The sequence below is a fragment of the Pinus tabuliformis genome, chromosome 1_2 (assembly GCF_031772625.1).
Source record: "Pinus tabuliformis cultivar Carrire ecotype Pingquan chromosome 1_2, CPIR1, whole genome shotgun sequence".
Taxonomy (NCBI): domain Eukaryota; kingdom Viridiplantae; phylum Streptophyta; class Pinopsida; order Pinales; family Pinaceae; genus Pinus; species Pinus tabuliformis.
The window spans coordinates 649,181,267-649,205,225 of record NC_142298.1 but is presented as its reverse complement, the minus strand read 5'-3'; the positions used below and the strand labels follow the sequence as shown (position 1 = coordinate 649,205,225).

Genomic DNA, 23,959 nt, shown 5'->3' with positions numbered 1-23,959 from the left:
AGTTCGCCGTATGTTAAATATAACCATTTACACTGCATTATTTGGTATCTATTGCCTGTCTTTATTTCAATATGGCTACCTTTGGCATATGTTCATTGTGGAATTCTTTAGATTGAGGGCTCGGAAACAGTAAAGGACCTTTCAGTACCCACAAGATTCTATAATAATATAAAAACTCTATTTCCGTCATTACTACATGTAGGGGGTTTTAAGACAATATTTAAGACAATATTTGAGTCAAATGTCTTAACTTAAGACAAAAAGAAACTCAAATATTGTCTTAAATATTGTCTCTAACCAGGTGTCTCAAAATATAATGTCTCAAAAATTTGTCTCCATAAAGACAATATAGAACACATATTATTATTGTCTCTATAAAGACAATTTGATTTGTCTCTCTAGAGACAATTTCATTTGTCTCTCTAGAGACAAGTTCATTTGTGTCTCTTTACGTCTCTTTAGAGACAATTACATTTTTGTCTTTTTGAAGACAATTCCATAATTCAAACTATTGTCTCTCTAGAGACAATATAAAAAATTATTTAAAAAAAAATAAATGTCCATAATTCAAACTATTGTCTCTCTAGAGACAATATAAAAAATTATTTAAAAAAAATAAATAAAATCATTTTGAATGTATGTCTGTATCGTTCTCACCTGGAACAAATTCATAAGATAATAAGCAGGAATCTTCCACACAATACATACATATAATTTCAGTTTCCTATTAATGATCTTTAAAGGGGAAGCATAAAACAAGGGTGAGAATATTTGCAAATCTATTCCAAACATTAAAATTCAGGGTAGAGTTGGGACTTACATTTATAATACATTTTTGCAATTTCCAAAGACTTAAATTTTAGGAAACAAAGAGTGTGTGCTAAAAAAAAATTAAATTAGATTTTAAAAATATTATGCTAAATTTGAACTTAGGTTGATTATAAATTTTAACAAGAAACAAGGTTATCAGTTAATTTTGATCTATAACGATTAAATACAAAGCAATTGTTAAAATTAACTGAAGAAAAGATCTTTATGACGAGAATATGCTTTTATATAATGATCAACATACTTACCCAATGACTATTCACAATATGACCGTATAAAGCCTATCGTGGAAACAAGAGTTTAAGCCAAATTGCCACTGCAATCATCATTGTGATCCTATTGTTAACTGTGTAGATTCAAAGTCTCTGTTGATATTATAATTTACTATAATTAAAAGTAAAAGTGGCTTATGCATGTCCACGAAAGGAAAGCAAGCTGGAAAGCATTCTGCAGGAACCGTCAAGCCTTTATGTCATTGTCATAAATACAATAGACACAATTAAGGAAATAAAATTTACAACGCAATTATTTCGATACCTGGAACAGAGTGAAATAGATCAAGAATATAATAAGTTTAGGGTGATCGAACCAAAACAACTTATCGTTTAGCTGCACCACTGGAATTCCTTTAACTACAGAATTTCTCCCTTCAATTGCTAAGGCAATCTCTAATATTATAAGTTGCAGCTTCACTCCAACTATCAAAACTATCTGCACATGTAATGCACCAATAAACACGTAGAAGTAAATAGATGACAACTTTTCTATATCATTAACTTGTATCATTATTAATTCTACTTCCGAACATTTACACAGAATTACAGCTAAGGGAATGAAGGAGAACCAAAAGTATGAATGCAAGTCTACTCACCCAGTAATGCAGCGAGTGAAAGAGACAACGTCAGATTCGCTAGTAATAGAAACAAATCTAAACATTGGAGTAAGACAGAGAGTTGTGAAGTCTTACTATGCAAGTGGATAAGCAAAAAGCCCATGGCAAAAGTCCGTAGGGGAACACTGCAGATAACGCAATAACTGTTGTAGTGCTAGGTAAAAATCAAGGGGAGGTTTCCGAGAGAAACAAAACAAAAGGACGACTGGGAAGCGTTGCAGGAGGAAAATCCGTTATTATTGCTAGAGACCAAATTTTTTACGCACAAAAAGTTAATATAACTTGATTCCAATCACCCTCTTGAAGTCGTCATCCAATGATCTCTTTATATATTTATGAAAATCAAACTTCTTGTTATTTGCAGAGAGATGGGCTTATATAGTACCAAGGAAGAAAATTCACAAGGCAAATCAGATAAATCACGTGAATGAAATGGTTGTTTACATAACCAAGTTGAAATCTAAACAAAGGTTTCAAGTTATGGAGACATACAATGATGAAGCCATGCCACAAGGTTAGGTAATCAACTTTCCTTATTGACCGAAAGAATTGTCTAAAGAAGCAAACCTGCAATGAATATTAATATTACATGTAAAATGGATTCAAGAAAGATAAATCGCTTGAAAATTTGGAGTATGAATTACTTACCATCCATTTAATAATGGGTGTTTTGTTCCAGAAAGTCATATGACGCCTTACAAATGTAGTTTGTTGGGTTAACCTGAACCTTGAAGGATCTGCATGAAACAAACAGCAAGCACGTAGCTACTTGTACTTTAGAACAATCTTTCTAAAATTCCTCAAAACATTATCCAATCGTAGATATTCTTGATGTTTGAACCTAAAATCATTTCATAGGCGTCCTTGTTGAAATTTCAAAATTCGTAACCTAGGTTAAGTGCCATTTTTCAAACATGACAGACTGCGAGACGAGGCCATTTAGAGAAGAAAACTGAAAAGAACTCACCATGTGAACATGGATAATCCATTATTACTATCTCCTTTTCCCATGCTTTCCAATGCCTCATCTATGACTGAAAATGACTTGTATTTTGAGTTAAAGATGTTTCGAACGCATGAAGATATGAAAGCAAATTCAAACCGAGAAAAATTTAAATTGAATGATATGGGAGAAGACCAATTATTTCCCATGGCACTTACTTTTTCTCTTGCTAGGGCAGTTGTTAGGACACTATATAACACATGGACAGTTGCCAACGTAAAGATGAAGTAGTGGAGCTGGTTCATGCCAGTGAGGGAGACCAGAGGATACTTACCCTTGAATCAAGAGGGAATGAATAATTATCAAACTATCATAAATCTCTTGAATCATATCAAATGGACTAACACGATCTAAGTAACATCTAATAGCATTGGGAAATTCGAATACGCAACATAGAGTTTGGTATCCACCTCAGAACAATGATCGATAGCAGGAGCCATTGATTCTTCCTTTTGACATGGAAGCATACTATAAGCCATTCCTTTTTGTATACAAATCTTAGAAATGGGCTTCTCTCCAATGGTCAGTAGAAACGAGATGAATCCCATAAGCATCAGTTCTGCAATCCAAAAAATACCATTTAAAATGTATTATGTCAGCCGATGTCATGTGATGCAATCTCATTCTGAAATTCTGAGAGTTGCTAAAAGATAGACTTGCTACAACGATGTGCTTATTTTAATCTCTTACTTCGAAACCTAAAGCAATACAACAAGAGAAAAATGGGTTTTCCTGCATGATTTTGAAAAAAAATTGTGGAAATTTTTAAAAATCTAGGTTACTGCTTTTAAGTTTCAGAATTTTAGGTGAGGGTGCTAAATCTATTTCTATTATTTAAAAAAAATCCAAACAATCCTTATTTCAAAAAACAATTCAAAAGCTCAGTTTCATGTTTTTTGAAAATAAAATTCACCGAATTCTTGCCTTCAAGGAAAAATTCTTGCCTGCTTACACAAGTCCATGTAGAATGTTGAATGGTCATATCAAACCACAGTACAATCTAGGACAGTAACGGAGAAAGTTTTGATATATGGGGTTCAACCACAATTTCAGGTAAACTAATTGGTGAAGGGGTGATTCATTTCAACTGGCAATCGATCCAAACTCGGTGAATATCTTTCTGAGACTGCAACCCCTTCATGACTATTAATTTATGGAAAAATGTATTTATATTAAATTCAATTTAGAATGGCCCAATCAAAACTATCTGAAATTTTAGTTCAGAGTTTAGAAGATTTAAAACAAGTGGAATTTAGTTAAATAATTATAAGTAGAACTTTGTATTTATAATGCTATCCATCTAATATAATTCCAACAATATTTAAAGAAAAAATATCAATTTTTCCAATTGGAGAAAATGGCCCTTTCCTCGCCTTTCCTAATGCCTTTATACCACTGAAAAACTTAACATCAAACAAACTTATTTCGATATCTACGGAGACCATTACAACAAGCCTACCTCCTTTCACCTTTTCAAGTGCGTCATACAGGGCCTTCTTATTTCGCCTGGAGAGCCACTGCAATACAATCACAGAAAGATTAATATTACAGATAGACGTTACGTTCAACTCTTGATCGTTCGCCATGTGGAATATACACCTATATAAAAATTTCTGCTGATTATAATGAAAATTTTGGTGGCCGATTATTGGTATTGGCCTACCGATGAGGGAATATGTTTGTGTGACCAAATCTAGTGCATAAAGCATCAATCTATTGCTAAATACCGAATACAATTAAACCAAATCCGTTGCAAAATCGAAGTAAGATATTAAATTGAAGAGTATGTTGGCAAAACCTTACACTTCCAACGTGATGGATAGCCCGTTCAATAAGTAAGGAGATGATAATGAAGGCCGAACAAACAACTGTGACTGCCCAAGTGGGAGTTTGCTCTAAAGAACGCTCATTACCAATATCACTGGCTACAGCCATATCCTTCTCACACAACTGATAATAACTTCCTTCTGATAACCTTAAAATGAAATTTCAGTATTTTGAAACAATTTCAATGATGAACAACTAGAATACCGTCTGCCTAAATAATGAAATCTCTCACAACAAAGAAGATTATTATAGGAGAACTCTAAATGGCTTCAACTGTATCCAACTCATTGTGTCTGAACATTCAACTGTACCCAATTCATTGAGTCTGAACATTCAACTGTTAGAATTCTTGGCCACTTCCGCTTCTAGATGCAAATACAATTCAACTGAATAGCTACATGATGTGATTCAGTTGACGCAAATACAATTCGACACAATAATGGTCAACTAGAATACCGTCTTCCTAACTAATGAAATCTCTTCAAATGTACTCAATTCATAGAGTTTGAACATTAAACAGACAAAATTCGGCCAATTCTGCTTCTGGACGCAAATACAATTCAAGTCATGTACCTTCCTCTTTGGCAGAGCGAAAGTTAGAAAGGACGTGAGATAAAATGTTTCCAAAACAAAGCCTGCACTGTTGATTGTGAGGATCATGGTACTGTGGGGTTTGATGAAGGGGCTCCCATAGAGTAGCCCAACACAACAATTGAATAGGGTGAACACATAAGGAAGGCCAGAGTACTCTTTCGTGGACTTGAACTTGTATATTCTCCAGAATGTTGACCTGCAATTCAGAATTTTAGTATCAGGTCTGTCAGATCAATCAAAACTGCATAGAATTTCACTCAGAAATAAAGTAAACATTCAAAAAGGAAGCAGCCCGCCACAAGAAAAGAAACAGAAAAGAAACAATAGCAATGGTAGCAAAGGGTGCCCTATACTTACATAGGGGATAAGTAGAGTGCTAGAGATGTTGCATTTCCTATTATAAACATCACCAACAATTTAAGCATTATTTTTCTCATTCCAGCACAAGAAGAAGAAAACGAAAGGGGTGATCCATTTGAAGGCATGATGTAGCTCTTCGTAACACCTCATAAATCATGGAGTCGTTGTGCAAAAACTTTATTAAAGAACTGTTAAAAACTTTTCTGTTAAACCCCAATAGCAAACGCGTTTATGCAAGATTTAGTGTAACACTTAACAGAAGTAATAGGGTTCGTAGAATGTTATAAATTCCTTGCCATGAACAGAAATGAGGCTAAACGCCTATTGTTTTCAAAAAGAAAAAAAAAAAACAGAAAATGCCCGGTTGGTTTCTTCATGAGGGACTCCCTTGGTTTGTCAGCTTGAGCGTTTGAGCCCTTGTGAGTTGGGTCGGATTGGAAGTTGTGAACTCTGATGGTATAAGCCCGTGGAACGGGGAGTGAAAACAAAGAATATCCTCTGCAATAGGACAAGAGCAATAAAAGAAAACTTCACACAATGGAAACCCCTGATATCAGGAACGGGTGAGGTTTCCAGTTTCGTGGACTACATTGTATGCACCCACATTGGGAAACGCTGGTCTAGGAGGGTGTTGAACTCATGGGACGGGGTCTCGAGTTTTGGCCGCACTAATACAAGACAGCCGGAGGGATAGACTACGGGTGTTAGGAGGGGCAGGGTTTTAACCCTCGAAACCTCATGCGGAGCCAAACCCCAATTGATTAGAGGCAGTAAATACATCCGGTGGAATTAAACAGAAAACACGACAAATGACATAGCTAAAAAAATCGAAACCAATTTGTCAGGATGAAACGTTTAACTGGAAAACTGAATATATATATATATATATATATATATATATATATATATATATATATATATATATACTGTTGTACAGTGCCACAAATTTAGGGAGCTGAAACAGCTCTAAACAACCAAATCAAACTAAGAATCTGAGCGATAAATCATTTCAGTGAAGCCATAATATGTATTTAAGATTCCAATAAAAACTTTCATGTTCAGTTCCAAGTCTGGAAAGACAAATAAATGGAACGCACACAATATATTACATTACCAAAAAAAAATGGGCCCTGAAAATGGAGAATTGCCCAGGGTCATAAATGAATCTCAGACGGCCCCGGTATAAGTCTAACAAACAAAACAACATGTTCAGCCAGAATGGCTCAGAGAAGCGACCTCGAGGAACGAAGCCTCATATCCATTAACCAGAAAGAAAAACAGAAGCCGTCACGGGGTTGGCCTCACCGGAACCCAAAACAGGGTCACCTAATAGTGTGCTCATGCGAGCTGTAGCTACAATTCAGGCACGGTGGCCTGTAGACTAAGGTCCAGACCCAATTTCTACAATCAATAGCAAGTGGAATTTCACCATACCAGAGGAAAATCAGAATGACTACCAGCTCATCTCTCCATCCAAAGCCATCCGCAACCCAGGTAGAAGGAGCGAGAGTACCTGCGTGCAAGCCATATACCATGGTTAAAGAAATGCAAATACCTAACCGGTACAAGAAAGGCCTATCCGCAAAACAAACAACTGTGAATCAACAAATTAGTTAGTACAGGAAAGAAACTGTTATGTAATTACCCGGCGATAAATCCTGGTGGTAGGAGTAGGTTTTGAAGCCTCGGGCGCATGCTCTCTGTATCCAAAACTCTGGCGCAGTGATTGTCAAGCCCTCAGCCAGGGCAGGGGGCGGAGCAAGTTCCAGATCTTTCCGCGAAAGAATGGGACTCCAATGCCGCGCCAAGGGTAGTGTAAGTCGGCGAGCATCCATGACAACCGTAGGATCATCTCTCCCGTCTCATAGCCGTCGATGCACGATGGATCTCGAGGTGGCAGCTGAAGACTGCCCACGCCACGTACCCGGGGTGGGACAGTTAAGTAAATGCTCCATCGATGTTAAACAGTCACCCAAATCTATAAAAACAATAAATTGAATCTCTTTATTGTTATATTCTTAATATTTTACTAGTTTGTAAATTTGTTTATTAAAAAAATTATAATGGGATGCATATTTTTATTTTTATTTTAATATTTATGTTATATATATTGAATTTTATAATAAAAATTTTGAAAATATGAATTTATGTAACTTTGGAAATTTTATGTGAATGGAATTTTTTTTAAGGATTAATTATAAGTTTAGTGTTTTAATCTATAATGTATAATCACATTTTTTGCAAGTTTTAAGTTTTTTATTTTTTATTTTTTATTTTTTTAAATTTTTTTTATGTTGAATTATAAAATAAAAATTAAGAATCTAGATAAAGAATCTTTGGAATTTTTTTATGAAGTGGAATTCCCTTAACAATTTAATGTATGTTTAATGCTTCAATATAAAATATATGATGTCACTTTCTTTAGGTTTTAAGTTGTTTTTATTTATATTGAATTATAAAATAAAATTTTTGAGAATATGAATTTATATAAAAAACTTTGGAAAATTTATATGAAGTGGAATTTCCTTGAGGATTTATTATATGTTTAATGTTTGAATCTATAATACATGATCTCACTTTCTTGAATTTTTAAGTTGTTTTTCTATTAGTATTTTTAATGTTTATATATGTCACCCATCTCTTATGGGTTGTTTAGGTTAGCAGAGAGACAAATATGAGCAGAGGTGCAGAATTGTGCAAACAATATGAGTAGAACTGTGCAAGCAATGGAAGAATGTTGAGTAATGTGTTAGATGCCCTCCTGCCTAATGTAGAGAATTTATAGTATATCTATCTTCAAGGGGAAATTACATTGGTCCATTTCATAAATATCAGTTGAACTTCCTAGGTTACCTATGCCCATTTTTTACTACACTCTCAAGGATATTGTATTTGAAGTTGCAAAGAAGAAAGAAGGATTAACTTGCTGGATTAACTTGCTCCATTCACTTTCGACACACATATTTGGCTTCTCTTCTTGGAGATTGGTAAACTCTGTATAAATCGAATTGTGTATAAATGGAAACAATATGAGCAATGTTGAGTAATGTGTTAGATGCCCTCCTACCTAATGTAGAGAATTTATAGTATATCTATCTTCAAGGGGAAATTACATTGATCCATTTCATAAATATCAGCTGAACTTCCTAGGTTACCTATGCCCAATTTTTACTACACTCTCAAGGATATTGTATTTGAAGTTGCAAAGAAGAAAGAAGGATTAACTTGCTCCATTCACTTTCGACACACATATTTGGCTTCTCTGCTTGGAGATTGGTAAACTATGTATAAATGGAGACGTGTATAATGGAAACTGTGCAAGCATACTACACTCTCAAGGATATTGTATTTGAAGTTGCAAAGAAGAAAGAAGGATTAACTTGCTCCATTCACTTTCGACACACATATTTGGCTTCTCTGCTTGGAGATTGGTAAACTGTGTATAAATGGAGACGTGTATAAATGGAAACAATATGAGAAGAATTGTGCAAGCAATGGAAGAATGTTGAGTAATGTGTTAGATGCCCTCCTGCCTAATGTAGAGAATTTATAGTATATCTATCTTCAGGGGAAATATTACATTGGTCCATTTCATAAATATCAGTTGAACTTCCTACTTACCTATGCCCAATTTTTACTACACTCTCAAGGATATTGTATTTGAAGTTACAAAGACGAAAGAAGGATTACCTTGATCCATTCACTTTCGACACGCATAGGCCCAATTTTTACTACACTCTCAAGGATATTGTATTTGAATTTGGAAAGAAGAAAGAAGGATTAACTTGCTCCATTCACTTTCGACACACAGATTTGGCTTCTTTGCTTGGAGATTGGTGAATGTTTTAGGCAAACTACGTATAAATGGAAACGCCTCTAGAGATTACTCACAAAGAAATTTGATCTAGAACCATTACCATATGAGGGTAAGGGTTCAGTCTGGCTCAGACTATGAAAGAAAAAAGAAGACAATGAAAGACAAAGGAGGTCTGGTCTGGGATGCAATTATCAATGAAAATAAACTCTTAGAATTGTCAATGAAAATAAACTCTTAGATTGAGCACTTAGGAAGAAAGTTGCTCGTGCCTCTTTTTTTAGTAGATTGTTTGATTGTATTACATTTAACATTAACATTTATTTTTCACTTAAATTCGGTTATAGTTAGATCATGTAACATATCACATCCTTTTTCATCTATGCTCTTCTTCCATATGTGCTACTGACTTACGACATTTCCTTTGCAACATCTGGTGCAAATGCTAGTATTATGTTCCTCAGCAGCATCCAGAGACACAGGTTGCACCTTTTGGAATGATTGTTGGAAAGCCAGTGGATCTGGCAATGTATGCTCAACAACACCACCCTCATGTTGCTTATATGCCGCGGCAAATGTGGCCACAACAACAAATGCCAGAGCAGTCCAACAGCCCATCCTCTTTTTCAGCACGAAAAAAAAGCAGTATAATTTTATTATATTCAAATATAGACATACATATTTGGAGATATTGCCATTTGTTTACGCTGATGTGTGGGCCACGCCACATCTAGAGTATTAACAAAAACATTTGAAAGATGTCCTTTTCATGCTACATAATGTTTGAGTGGATTTATAATATTTATGATCAACAGAAATAGGAAAACTAAAAAGATTACCATATCAGCAAAATTATATATGCATACCTTCGCTTATGAGATAAACCATTGTATGAGCACGTGTAGGAAACATACCAAAAAATTTTCCATAGCTTAAGAGTTATATACCCAAAAGACAAAAGTCCTAGATCTCGGAGCGACTGTTGACTGTTTTCTGCATCCTCCAAAAGCCTTGGGGAGAATTAATGCCCATTTTGGATAAGGCATCTGCTTTTTTGTTTTTGTACCTGTCAATGTGTGATATCGTGGATCTTCTTCCATTCCTATTCTTGTTCATTGATGCCTTTTGACTTCTTTCTTTCCTGTTCCTGTTCTGTCTGGTAAAGTCGAGAGTGTTGTATAGAGATATGATAGATGTAGCTGCAGAAATGTTAGATTCCTTTTTTGAGCTGAAAAGCTTGCCATTTCTCCACTTCCATATGGCCCAATAGTCAATAATGGGATGGACCGCCATTTGTTTTCATGGAGAACAAAGTTTAGAATGCTTTTGTAATGGATGGGAAGGAGCAGAGCGAGAAACCATAGTGGCCAGCAAGATTCTAACAGATAGGCTGCACCTGTGGACAAGTGAAAAAAAGATGCATATTGTTTTCAGAGTTAGGTGTTTTGAGTTTTTTTCTGAAGGTATATGGTAGTTGTTCAACGAAGAAATCATTGGGTGTGGCACTTCCTCGCAGGGTACTGCCAAAAATGTAGCCATTGTAAATGGATCCACCATTTTGGAGAGACCTCGAGGGCAAAAAAAAAAGTGAACCAAATGTCAGGGGAGCTGAGGAGAAATAGAAATTGCACGACAGATGTGAACAATTTGCCCACAGAATGTGCACGCTAGCTGTCAAGCTTAGAAACAAAAGGACGACGAAAGGCTCACTCAAAGGAAGTCCTATCGGCCTAATAAAAAATGAGTACATTGAGCGTGTAAAAATGAAATCAAACCTTCGCACATCAACCTTGGCAAAACAAACCTAGGTGCATTAGCTGCAAAATAACTCTGTAAAACATGAAATCGAAATGGGTACATGGAGCATGTAAAAGATGAAATACTACACATGTTCTCTAAGGTAGCATTAACCAAGTTAATAATTTAACTAGCATTGGAAAACTAAGTCAATACTACCTAATTTAACTAGCATTTATTTTCAAATAATCAAGTATCAAAACCAACGAGTTATGATGATATCTATGTGAATCGTAAAAGTAAGTCACTACTACCCAATTTAGCTAGCACCAGGGAAGATTTTAAGAAACCCCCTAAATTTACATGTATAATAAATGCGCAAATCTCCATGTTATATAGGAAAAATGGAAGGCGATTTTATCAATAATATGATATGTATATATAATTTTTTGGCGAATCTCTCACCAGGCATGGCCAATATTTTACTCAATTATAAAATCTTGTGTTTACTGAATACACAAATGAAATCATTGCATTTCTTTAAAATATCTTTTGAAATTAAAATTACCAAAATTACATATTGATAACCTAGTGGGTGTAGGATAAAATTCACCCATGCCATTCACAAAAAGCATGAGAAAAAACCTAATACTATATATAAAACCAAGAAAAATTCAAATTCATCACTTCTAGGGACGTCGTAACCACCCTGCCAATACACAAGTATGTTCCTGTTTGCAATTAGAAAAATTACCCAAATTACAATCTGTTTACTCCAGCATATGTTGGAAAGTTATAGAAGGATGACTAGTGCAATCAATCCATTCCTTTTAGCCTTGGATTTGTTTCAGTTTAAAACAGAAGTATACAAATATACTTGTCCAATGTCTATGCTTTAACCATTCACCTTAAGATGTTTTTACAATATAATTTCCTAAGTCTATTTAATATCTTCATTATCATAAAAACCAACCTATATCCATCTTAACTCCAATCTTAGGGGGATGAAATCTATTTATCCCTCTGAGCACTTGGTAGAACCAGAATTAAGATGGATCTAAGATGATAGAATTTCCCCTTTAAATAGTCTATGCTCACATGAATACCATGGTATTACCATGGGACAATACCATGGGTTATCATAAACCTGGAGCTTAAAAATTACTATTAGTAATTATAAAAATTGATAAAATTAATAGTTGATTTTTATTTTATTTTTTATTTTAACCAAGCTAAAATGTTTAACATACATTAAATTACAACATCCATTTTTACTCTTGATCGGATCAAATATTTTTTCACTCTATGCTAGTTTTCATATCACGTTATTTGATACCTCTCGGGGGTTAGTAGATGCAGAGTAAAGATGGATCTATGCTGGTTTAATTCCCCCATTTAAATAGGCTATATTCCAGGTGAATACCATGGGTCAATACCATGTGCCATTTTTATTTTTATTAATACTAATATTAGGGTTAATAATGTTTTTTTGCATGGTATTAATAACAATCTAGTCCATGGTATTTGTGCCATGGATTTTTTCCCATAGGTTTCACCTAAATATAACGCGTTTTTTGAGTGTCCTTAAATATAAGGTGACTTATGGAGTAAATATAAAAAAATGTTTTATTTGTTTACCATACCTGTCATTTATTTATATTTTTGTTAATTTACCATACCTCTTTTACAAATATGGCATTTGGCCCATAGGATTCACTTAAATAAAACCTCTTTCTTGAGCCTTCATAAATAGAACGAGGGTTATGGACTAAATATAAAAAGAGGTTTTATTTATTTACCATACCTTTTGAGTAAGTATAAAATGATGTTTTATTTATTTACCATACCTCCACTTTACTTATATTTTTATTTGTTTACACCCTTGCATGTATATAAGGTGACTTATGGAGTAAATATAAAAAATGTTTTATTTATTTACCATACCTCTCATTTATTTATATTTATATTAATTTACGATACCTCTTTTATAAATATGGTATTTGGGCCTTTGGCTGATAAGATTCACTTAAATAACACCTATTCTTGGAAATGGGCAAATGGATTCACTTAAATAAAACCTATTCTTGAAAATGGGCAAATGGAAGGTTGTAACTCCTAATTTCAAGGGCTAAATTTACCTTTTTTTTACCTTCTCCCTTAAAATAAGGTGGGCTATTTGAGGTGATTTGTAAAAATGTTCTATGATACAAAATATTCGCCCACTAAAAATTTTAAACCCCTTAATTTCGCCAAACGGTGAACATTCCCCCCTAAAATTTTCTATGGCTAGCACTATAAATATTATTCAAAGACACAATGATAAGCATTAAAATTTTGTTGAATACATCTAGTTACTTGTCATGTCTTCACTGCTAACTTTTGGTACAATTATAGAGTATCACATTATGATGTAAATGTAGTCTAAATTAAAATTTTCAAATTACACCATTTATTACTATATCTATTGAACATAATACAATCACCACAAGGTACCACTACACGTACTAACATGACAAATAATTGAGCTACCACTATAACAAATAGATTTTCACTACCATGGACATAGATAAATTAGGGATTACTTTTTCACATGTATAGAAAAATATATAGATATAGTTTCCCATTGTTACTTCTATCACACTACTTATGACAACACTTACTTTAAGAAAATCTCCCCTTAACAATAAGGACATGATTATTGAAGCAACCTAATTTAATAATATAAAAGAGAAACACATTTATTATATTGGGACAAATATACTAACCTTGGATCTATCAAGGGAGGAATGGGGTCATATTACTATAAGTGAAAACCTCTTTTACAATGTGAACTTTTGAGTAAATTTTTGCATCATATTTATCATCTCAGCACTTATAGATCTATGTGAGTTCTCTTAAACAATTTTATCTTAATTGTTTTAAAACTAACATCAGACATTAAGTCAAGCTGACTATTCACTTTCCAAGGCAAAGAATTTGTCAACTTGGCAGTTACCTTACCTGCATTATAACTTAATATTAAATACTATTCTTATTTTTTATATTAATATGAATGTTTCTAATATTTAATATATTGTTAAGTAGATTACCCATTGAATAATTAGTGAAGTATCTAATATTGGATGAGAGAGCTGTTAGGCTAAAATTTGACTACCACGGGTTAAATTTGGTGTTTGTATCATGTCATGAAAAATTAGATTTCACACCTCTCCAGTAATCAATCAAAATAATTTACACATACCAATCAAAGGCATTTAATATATGGGTTAAATTTCGTGTTTGTATCATGTCATGCAAAATTAGATTTCACACCTCTCCAGGAATCAATCAAAATAATTTACACATAACAATCAAAGGCATTCAATAGATGGTTAAAGTAGTGGTTGGGAGGAGTTCATTGTCAAAAACATCCAAGGGTTTCCAAACTAGAGAAACAAGCGCATGTGTTTGATTTATGGGCTATCGTTTGAAAATTTTCTATGAGAAGAGGAGTTGGTGGGAGTCCTTATGGCAAGGGCTTGCACCTCTTCCTTTATTTCTTAAAGTAGGCTTGAAATAAATTATTATAGATATATGATAAATAAAATATGCAAAGCACTCACAACACAATAATATTGAACATTGCACGAGACATAGCTTAATTTATTTTCAATATATTTTTTCTTTAAAAAAGGAAATATATGCTACCATGATGTAATACAATGATTCACCAACATTGGGCACCAAACAAATGAATTGGACCATGGATGTTACATATGATGACAATCATCCACGATAAAGTATGATTATTAGCCACTCTGCAATCAAAGGCACAATGCAGGGACAACATGTATCCATCTTGGAGGACAATGGGGAAACCCAAAATTTTATTGATGCACAGTTGGTGAACTATAGAGGCATTCATAGATTGATATATATCCTGAACAACGTGGGCAAGAGAGGATGCCCATGCTTGACCTAAGTTGTCTTCTTGATTGTTGGTTAGATATGTTGAGGATATGGTTGATGGTTTGATATTGAAGTCAAAATCGTCCCTTAACCCTTTAGCCGAAAAGATGTCTCCTCAAGTATCTCCAATAATGTCATATTAAGAGTCATAATATTTAACTTGGAATTATGGCCCACCATGAACATCTAATAATTAATTGAAATAGAAGTAGACCCCAATTGAGGGATTGGGTGGATCATATGGTGGGACTATGCTAGCGGGAACCCTATATAAATGACTTGAAACACCCTGGATTTTGTACCTTGATGGCATTCATCTCCCAAATTTCTTGTTGGATACACAAGCCCTAAAAACATGACAAGGAAGATGAGAGGAAGTTGCCAAGGACATTAGGTTGTTGTAGAACATCATAAAGTGCATCCACATGGATGAACATGCAATGGGAATTAAGGTCATAAAGTCATAAAGGTCACAAAGGTGCATCAAAATATTTTTGGAGTGTCCCAAAGGTAAATATACAATTCTTGTCTCCTATAAAATAAAATATACATTTATTGTGGTGATAGTATCCAAAAGGTTCTTAGAACTAGTGGTATAGTGTTTGGTAATGAATGAATAAGCAAGAAAAGGGGGATAGTATCTAACAAATATGGTTAGATTATACATCAAATTCCCCATCCTTAAATGAAATGGTGGTTTACACAGGGCTGATGAGAGAATATGGGATGGAGGGTAGATTGGCATGGTCAGAAAATGAGAGAAGGATTTTATCTACTAAAGGAATATGGGATGGAGGTTATGTCTAAGTTCAGGGAGGCTTTTAGCTTTTTTGACAAGGATGGAGGTGGATGTATCACAACAAAGGAGCTCAGGACAATAATGCATTCTTTGGGTCGAAACCTGAATGTATATTGGAAGTGGTACAAATGTTTTATATTCAATAACCCAGTCTCGAATACAATCAACCACAAAAGAGTAGTTATAATCTGCCTATAAATGCAACATATTAAATACACCATTCCAAAATGATTTTTCTGAGGATAATCAAAGAAATAGATGAGTCTAGCTATCCATTGCCTCCATAAAGAGTAAAAAACAACCAAGCCCACTCTGTCCTTTACGACACATTGTCTCATGCTAAGATGAAGCCAAAAATATACATTTACTGATATTCTTAAGTAGAGCGAAAATATGAAGCCAATATACAGAGATTCTCTGAAGGACTGCTCGAACTAGAGTCAACTTGCCTCCTAGGGAGAGCCACCTCTATGCCCATGATAAAAGTTTACAGTGGATTTTCTCTATAATTCAACTCCAATCCTTAATTCCATAACAATTAGGTTGGAGCATAAATCTAAGATTTTCAAAATCTGCATCGAATGCAGTGGAGATAACACCAAAAATATGATAAATCTCCAGTACCAATGCATCATCTCGGTAAGAAGAAATCATATGAGATTTATTATTATTCATAAGGAGTGTAGATACCGATCAAAAGAGGTCAATCTACCAAATAGTAACACATCATCGACAAATATCAAAGGAGTAGCTGTGACTTGTCTACTACACAATTACATTTAATCCATCTACCTCCACACCTGCAACCAAAATTACCGCCCTTGTGAATTTTGTGACTAATTCTTCCACAATCCAATATTTTATCCTCAACGTCTTCTTCTTGCAAAAGTTGTCATAGATAATTTTAAGTAGGTGTATTGTCTACTAACAAATATTCTGTAATTTGCCTCCACCATCCTTGTAGAAATTATGGTGTAGAGTTGCAACTACTTATGAAGTTTTAATCAAAATCACAAGACACAAACCTACTCTATTTCTCTCTCGAAGTTAATTCACAATTTAGAACAAAAATTTCATACATGCAATAATAAATAACACACATGCACACATAATTTTTCCCGAGGAAAGAAATATGCTAAAAAACCCAATCTCTGCTTGCATTAATATGATGAATAGAAATGTATTGCAATTTATTTGCTCAACTGAGCACAACCTGCAAGTGAATAACCTATCTCTCGTCTCACTGAGAAGCTATAACCCAGACTTAGTAAATTTCTACCTCTGTTTGAGCCCATATTTCCTTGCGCAATTCCTTGAGAAATTAGGCCACTATTATTTAGGAATTTTTACAAAATGGATTGTGAAATTCCCAAGGTTGATCATGTGACTACATGCAACACCTGTACACTCAAGGCTAGTCTACAATTGATGTTACATTGCCTTGGAATCTCCACCATATTTGGGTAACTCGAATTCTCCATGCACTAGATATTTTGGGTTGATTGATCAATTAATTGGATGATCACTGAGTTTGACTAAAGTCCCACTGCACAATTGGCCTTCCACTAGTATGGGCTCTAAAATGTTCCATGATAATTGCTTATTCTTGGGGCTTGGCTTTCAAGGCAAAGTCCAACGTTCACTCTAGACTAACTATGATCATCAATAACCACTTGGTGAATGCTAGTTATCAACCAGTAAACCAACCACACAAGAATTTGAAACCAAATAGGTCAAAATGAAAATTAAGTATGTTAACACAAGAGTTCAATAAGAACTTGAATTTAGTTACTCGTGCCTACTAGCGAGATATTTCCATTAAAGGAAATCATAACACAAGAAACAACACAACAAAGTATAAGTGCTCTGAATGATGATGTTAGCAAATATGTAAGTGAAGGACTTAGAAATTTATAGTGATCATGGGAATGATAGATCTCGAACACAACATGATGATGTTGTTCGGGAGGGATACATCATTATGGAGGGATGGATTTAGTTTCTAAAAGGGTCTCAACTCTATCTACCCAGTTGGATGGATTGTTTGTCTGAGATACATTGAGATTGGCTAAATTTAGCTTATCGGGTTCATGAGGGTAGGAGAGGGAGGTGAAATAGAGATGGGAATCTTAACAGTCATCCAGAAGGAAAATATATGCATGCAGGTAAAGGTAAATGGAATGCTAGGGGGGTAATTTGATTCAAACAAAGGGTGAATTATGCTTCCCTGAATGGACATCATGAGACTGTGTTTAAGATTCACCATTCTGAAGATGCGAGAAGACTAGAATGTAAGCACAAGAGAGAAGCTAAACATATTGTGGGTTGTGAAGAGGGCCAAGAAGGCGCTTTCTGGTTCTTCCTCTTTTATATTGGAGACAAAAGATTTAAGAGTGTTTATAAGATAGTAATAAAGATGAGATGGATTGTCAAGCATATGCTAGCAGGGGTGTTGTTGGATTGTCACAGTGGAAGAAATGATCTAATGGATAAAATGAATGTCTACTGAAAAAAAATAAAAAATAAAAATTCAATGTTGAGGTCCAACTTGGGAGGGGTAGCTGATGGTTCCCTAAGCTAGGTCAAGTGCTTGCAATGGATTAAAGATCAACTTTTGCTGCAAAGTCTCATGAGGAATATGATTATGCAATAACTGCACCTAAGAAATTGGAAGTCAAAGTCTAGGACTCATTATAAAGAAGCGGTTCAAACAATAACCACTAAGTTTTGAATGGGATCTAAAATTTGACTTTCTAAACATTGAATGAACTTTGAACCACTCTGAAACAACTCAAAACAATTAATGTTAATATTAAAAATTTAAGTAAAAGCTGACATTATCCTTATCTTTCCTTTTCAAAAAGGAAAGGTAAGGAGGATGTCAACTTTTACTTGAACTTTAAGAATTAAATATTATGATTAATTACTAGGGTTAGGTTTTGTAGGGCCCTCGAGTTAACAAAAATTATTATTATTTTCAGTATTTTTTATTAATTACTAGGGCTAGGTTTTGTAGGGTTTTCAGTATTTTTTATTCAAAAATTATTATTTGGTGGTCATTAGGTATGTTGCATTACATTCTTCAGAATTGGTCATTTTATTAGAGAACTAGTGAATTTGGTGTTTTAAGGTTAGTTCAATACAAGACCAACCTTAGCCAATCTGAACTACCAAACTAGACTAGTACAACTCTAAAACCATTGGGACCAACCAATTCCACTAGTTCTAGGCTAGTTCCAATAAGATTTTTCCCTTCTCATCTTCCTCTTAAGTCGTTTTGTTGGATCCTTTCAGGAATGGTGATTTGGAAAGTTCTATAAACTGTTGAATTGTTGTGAGCACCTAAGATCATAAGTAGTTAAGCCTTGGCAAACATAAATTTACAAGGACCTAGTACAAACATCCCAAAATATATATAGTGAGGATGTGCATGCAAGGAACTATTACAGACCTCCCAAGATACTTAGTGAGGACGTGCATGACCAAAAAGCATAATAAAAAAAATATCAACCCTCAAAAACCATGCCCAAAACATTGAAGTGTGGTGCAAAACAAATTGTTGGTAGGATATTAATTCTACCTGTTAGAGTCGGTCTAGTAGCCCTCCATCAGCGATCAAAACTCTTTGCATTTGCATAAGTAGGTGTCTCATCAGTGTCAATTTTTGCATCCCATTAGGCATGCCATAACCCTGATGGAGGAGCTGGTGTCTTTGTCCCCCTCTTGGCATTGCTAGATCAAAGTCATTTCAGTCCTTAATCTCTTTCAGGCTTGTCTTGTCTTGTCTTGAGGTCAAATTCCTAGGTCTAGGGTTTTGGTCAAGTTTGTTTACAAGGTCATGTCTCTGAAGGTCAATAAGTGCTCAACAAGCCAGAGGGATGATTTTCAAAATGTTTCTTCGCAAATTTCTATCTTGTACAGTTAATTTTCACCTTGGATTTAAAAACCCTGTTTTTAAAGCCAAGGTCATTTTTCAAATTTTTGTAAAAAGTGATGAAATTTCAAAAAGCTTCCAAGGACAGCATGTAACCCTGGCTCCCTTGCCAAGATCCCTCAGATGATATCCCTGCAAAAAGTATCAAGCAAAAGCATTAAATGAGTCAATTTCAGGACAAAGGAAACCAAAATGGTCAATTTTATAAGGTGTCAAAGAAAAAAATTATAAAGTGGGTTTGGGCATGAAATTATTTCAAATCAAAGTTATAAAAGCCCAATCTCCCTCCATTTACTCTCATTGTGCATCTAACTCACTTGCAAGAGAGATTGGGCGAGGGTTGGAGCGAAATTGTGATCAGACCAGGCGCGCGACCCGTCAGACCAGGCGCGCGACCCGTCAAGCGCCTTCCAGCAGTGTTATTTTCTAACGGGCGTGACCCGTCAGTGGCGCGCGAACCGTTGGGTGAGGCGCGTGACCCGTCAGTGCCCTCCTTACCAAATCACCTGCAAATTCATCCAAGGAGCCAACAAAACTGCTAAATTGCCTAAGGTAGGCCCTCCAACTTACAAATTGCTGCTTGTTATGGTTAAAGACATCATGAACACATGTTTTAAAGATCTCATTGTGCAAGAGAAAAAGCTCTATATGGCTGTGGTTTAAAATTGTAAAATATGCCTAGGGTTTTAAGATGTTTTAAGGTTTTTCCCTTGTAAATCATTTTTCCCATTTCCCATGTCATTTTCCTTGTCTTTCTATATAAATTTCCCTTTTAAATTTGTAAAGAAAACCTAAACCCTACCCCTTTTCCCTAAAAAATGAAGAATCAAGCCCTAACCCTACCTCTCATTATACCCATGTAAACAATGTATATAATGATGCATATGCAATGATTTTTGCAATGTTTTTTCCCTTAAATCCCTGTTTTATATATTTATTCCCATTTTCCCTTTAAAGGTGTCCCTCCCCTAACATTCCCCTCGTGCTCCTTGTTCCCTTGAAAAAGCATATAAATCAACATTTTACAAGGTAGAAACAGCAGTACATTTTGGCCACTCTGCTCCTTAAACAATGTCAGAAACCGAAACCTATGAGCAGAGTGATGACCAGGCATCAGCTTCAAAGATTGAGGTACAGAGGAGGCCTCATATGGGTGGAAAGGGCGGTCATCATAGGCGAGACGAGCCCACCTCTTTGACAGATTTACAAGCTTGTCCTATGGCACTCTCATGTTTCCAGTACATGTCTTGCTATGAGTTTTGCGAGAGGATCTCTCGGATTCAGCACCACAGAGAGTTGGCTCACCTATTTGTTTTACACTTGCATGATGGACATGTCAACCTTGCCAGGGTGGACTTTACATTGACACTCGAGATGATTGCACAGGCCACAGGGATACCTAATGTCGGAGAGGTATGGAATAAGCGCAAGGTGTTGGACAGTGTTCATTTTGAGCCTTTCGTTAGACCAACACTCATGAGACACTTGACAGGAGTGTTTCCCTTCAGATTTCTCAGGAGTGAGTATACTCCCATGATGAGGCTCATCATTCTCTATTTTACCTGTGAGGGCAGATTTTCACAGGTATATTCGTATCATATTCGCCTATTGATGCACTTCACACGGGTACGGATGATGAACATCCCTGTTTTCTTCTATCAGAACATTGAGAGGATGGTGTCCATGATGCAGAGGAAGAGCCCGACACAGCAGTATAGGAGCCTTTACCATTATGGTTTGATTCAGCTTGTGGTGTTACATCAGTTGGCTCAGCAGGGCATCTCATGGGAGGAGTTCATCTCTCATGAGCTTTTCACAGCACCACCACCGCCACATCCTGAGGTTATTCACGAGGAGGGAGGACCATGACAGCAGCATGACATCCCCGTCACTAGACATGTCAGCTCCTCACCTTTGGTTACTTATCAGAGAGGCCAGAGGGCCTTATTTGCAGCAGCTCGGCGAGTACTTTCTCCACAGCATGTGGAAGGGGTCTGGCCTTCTTCATCAGCTCAGCGAGTGTTATCTCCACAGCAGGTGGAAGGGGCCTCGCTTTCTTCAGCAGCACAGGTAGCACAGAGGGGCAAGCAGCCCAAGATTGATGAGGGTCCATCATGTGTTCCAGCTATCGAGCTTATTGATCTTGATGTCAGTTCTCCTAGCCCAGAGTCGAAGGAGATCATTCAGCACCTTAGAGCTGAAAATGATGCATTGCAGAGGAGATTAGAGGGGGTACAATGGAAAATCTCATATCTAGAGCAGCGCAACAAACAGTTGGAGGATGAGCAAGCTCTTGATGAGTTGTGCAGGATCCGTAGTGACCGCAACTTAAATTGAAGAAGACCCGGTGATCCATTTCCCGCTGAGCGAGAGTCCATGCTTATCCAGCTCAATGGTCACTTGGAGAGGTTGTTGGCTAAGGCCAACCAAGATAAAAAATTGTTGAGAAACATGAAGAACCATTATTGGGCGAGAATGCACGTGTGCAAGGCAAAGATGAAGATGTTCCAAAGGTGGTTGGCCAAGGCACAAAAAAGGAGAAAGAGGCCCGATCCCCTCCATATCTTGGCCGAGGCCTCACTGAAGGACCAAGGCACTAAATAGCCTAGCCACAACACAAATCCCAAGAAATTTTGAGCATTTTTGGTAAATTTTGGTTTTTTCAGGCAATTTACAGGTTTTCTCCATTAATGGGTCTCACCCCCCGCGCGACCCTTCATCCTGGCAACCCCATTTTGCAAAAACTTAGCATTTCCAGATGTTTCATGAGAAGTTACATATGCTCATCCATGGCCAAGAGATTTTATGAAGTTTTCGGCCTCAGGAAAGTCAAAAAACAAGCAAAAAATGACTTTCTGCCACATTTTTGAGACACAGCAAGAAGTCTTGGGAGATTGCAATTTGGGAGGGGCAAATGACCACCAAATTCCAAAATTCCAGTTGGGTTGGAAAGTAGACTCATAGACCTTTCCAACAAGCCTACTCTTGCTCAATGTGGACACCTGGAAGTGCCCGAAAAGTGGTCCCAAAGGTGCGCGACCCGTCAGGCAGAGGCGTGCGACCCTGTTTGACTTTTTGGGGTGGATTATTATCCTCTTTGATGTAATTAATGTAATTTTATGACACTTTTACACTTATGTACATCTTCTAGAAGATTCATTCACGAAATAGGTGAAACTTAAATGAATGAATTGGTTTCCTATCTTATAGAGGCAAGTTGTTTTGACTGCCTAGTTTTCAGTGCTTAGTTTAGAAGTGGTTGAAACAACTCCTAGGATAGTGAGCTAGACCCATGGAGGCAGGGAAAGAGGTTAGATGATATATATTATGTACTTTATTTCTCATTTTCATGGTTGGACTCTTGAGGGAAAAGCTATCATTGTATTATTCACTGTATCTCTGCAATTTTTGGCTAAGGAAGACCAGGGTTTTGCAGTCCTTTTTGGGATTCTTGTGGTTACATGTATTGATGGTGTGTTTCTCTATGTACTTGTAAGTGTTTTATGTGAATCATTTCCTTACTTTTCCTTCTGCACATTAAACAAATGAAGTGTTAAAGTAGAATTCATGATTGTCATGCTCTGCTTTTATGTTTGTTAATTTCAATGTTTTCTATTGTTTAAGGAGAATTCAAAGTTATTGTTTGCTCTCCTTAGCTCCTCACCTGTCTTTCTCATCCATTCACCTCAATCTAAGGCATCAATATTGTATCCTATATCGCCCCAAAGAACCCCCTGCAGAAACTGTGTCCTATCCCTGCACCCAAAATTGCCACTCCTCAATTTGCCACCAAAAACCATAAAAATTCCAAATCAACCCTTTTGATCAGTTTACTAGCCTAAAATCAGTGTTACCCTATTGGTTATCTCGCCCATTGAATATCTTTATCGAGATAGACCGGGGAGAGCCCTCTCCCGCCCCGTAGGGCTAGCTACGAGGCTAAGTGGTTTGATGTTGCCTTGAGGTTTACCTTTCTCAGCCTGAGGTGAAATTTCAAGCGCTAACACTACCAACAATCATTCGCTCTCTAATTTCACAAGAATCTCCTAATCAAGCTACCTCTTCCACTATGGTTATAGCAAGTTCTTGCAACTGTGTGAGCTACAAGAAATTAAAACTACCTTCGAATCTCCACTAATTTTAGGGGACTTGACATCTCATCATGCCCCAACTATTTTGGGTTGATTGATCAGTTAACTAGATGAACACCGAGTTTCACTAAA

At 35.9% G+C, this 23,959-nt stretch overlaps 2 protein-coding genes across 2 annotated transcripts; both read right to left on the bottom strand.

Moving 5' to 3' along the window:
• Positions 1–1,353: 1,353 nt before the first annotated feature.
• LOC149207356 (protein MLO-like) lies at positions 1,354–4,658 on the bottom strand. Its single transcript, XM_089398013.1, has 5 exons — positions 4,527–4,658; positions 4,183–4,240; positions 3,134–3,282; positions 2,882–2,998; positions 1,354–1,539 (listed from the first exon to the last, which is right to left on the bottom strand). The coding sequence occupies exons 1-5, from the start codon at positions 4,656–4,658 to the stop codon at positions 1,354–1,356; spliced, it is 642 nt and encodes a 213-aa protein (XP_089254139.1).
• A 191-nt stretch (positions 4,659–4,849) lies between these two features.
• LOC149207355 (uncharacterized) lies at positions 4,850–7,174 on the bottom strand. The gene is made up of 3 exons (XM_089393890.1): positions 6,939–7,174; positions 5,502–5,538; positions 4,850–5,340 (listed from the first exon to the last, which is right to left on the bottom strand). The coding sequence occupies exons 1-3, from the start codon at positions 7,037–7,039 to the stop codon at positions 5,116–5,118; spliced, it is 363 nt and encodes a 120-aa protein (XP_089250016.1). The 5' UTR covers positions 7,040–7,174; the 3' UTR covers positions 4,850–5,115.
• Between the last annotated feature and the right edge of the window lie 16,785 nt (positions 7,175–23,959).

Bases quoted from the DNA above. Each gene is read 5' to 3' on its own strand.
- LOC149207355 (XM_089393890.1), bottom strand. From the start codon at position 7,039: ATGGTATATGGCTTGCACGCAGGTACTCTCGCTCCTTCTACCTGGGTT. The intron at 5,539-6,938 runs GTATGGTGAAAT...TGTTTATAATAG, and splicing joins GTCATTCTGATTTTCCTCTG to GAAATGCAACATCTCTAGCA. The intron at 5,341-5,501 runs GTAAGTATAGGG...TCTGAATTGCAG, and splicing joins GCACTCTACTTATCCCCTAT to GTCAACATTCTGGAGAATAT.
- LOC149207356 (XM_089398013.1), bottom strand. From the start codon at position 4,658: ATGGCTGTAGCCAGTGATATTGGTAATGAGCGTTCTTTAGAGCAAACT. The intron at 3,283-4,182 runs GTAGGCTTGTTG...TTTGGATTGCAG, and splicing joins ACTTGAAAAGGTGAAAGGAG to AACTGATGCTTATGGGATTC. The intron at 1,540-2,881 runs GTAAGTGCCATG...TTACATGTGCAG, and splicing joins CTGCCCTAGCAAGAGAAAAA to ATAGTTTTGATAGTTGGAGT.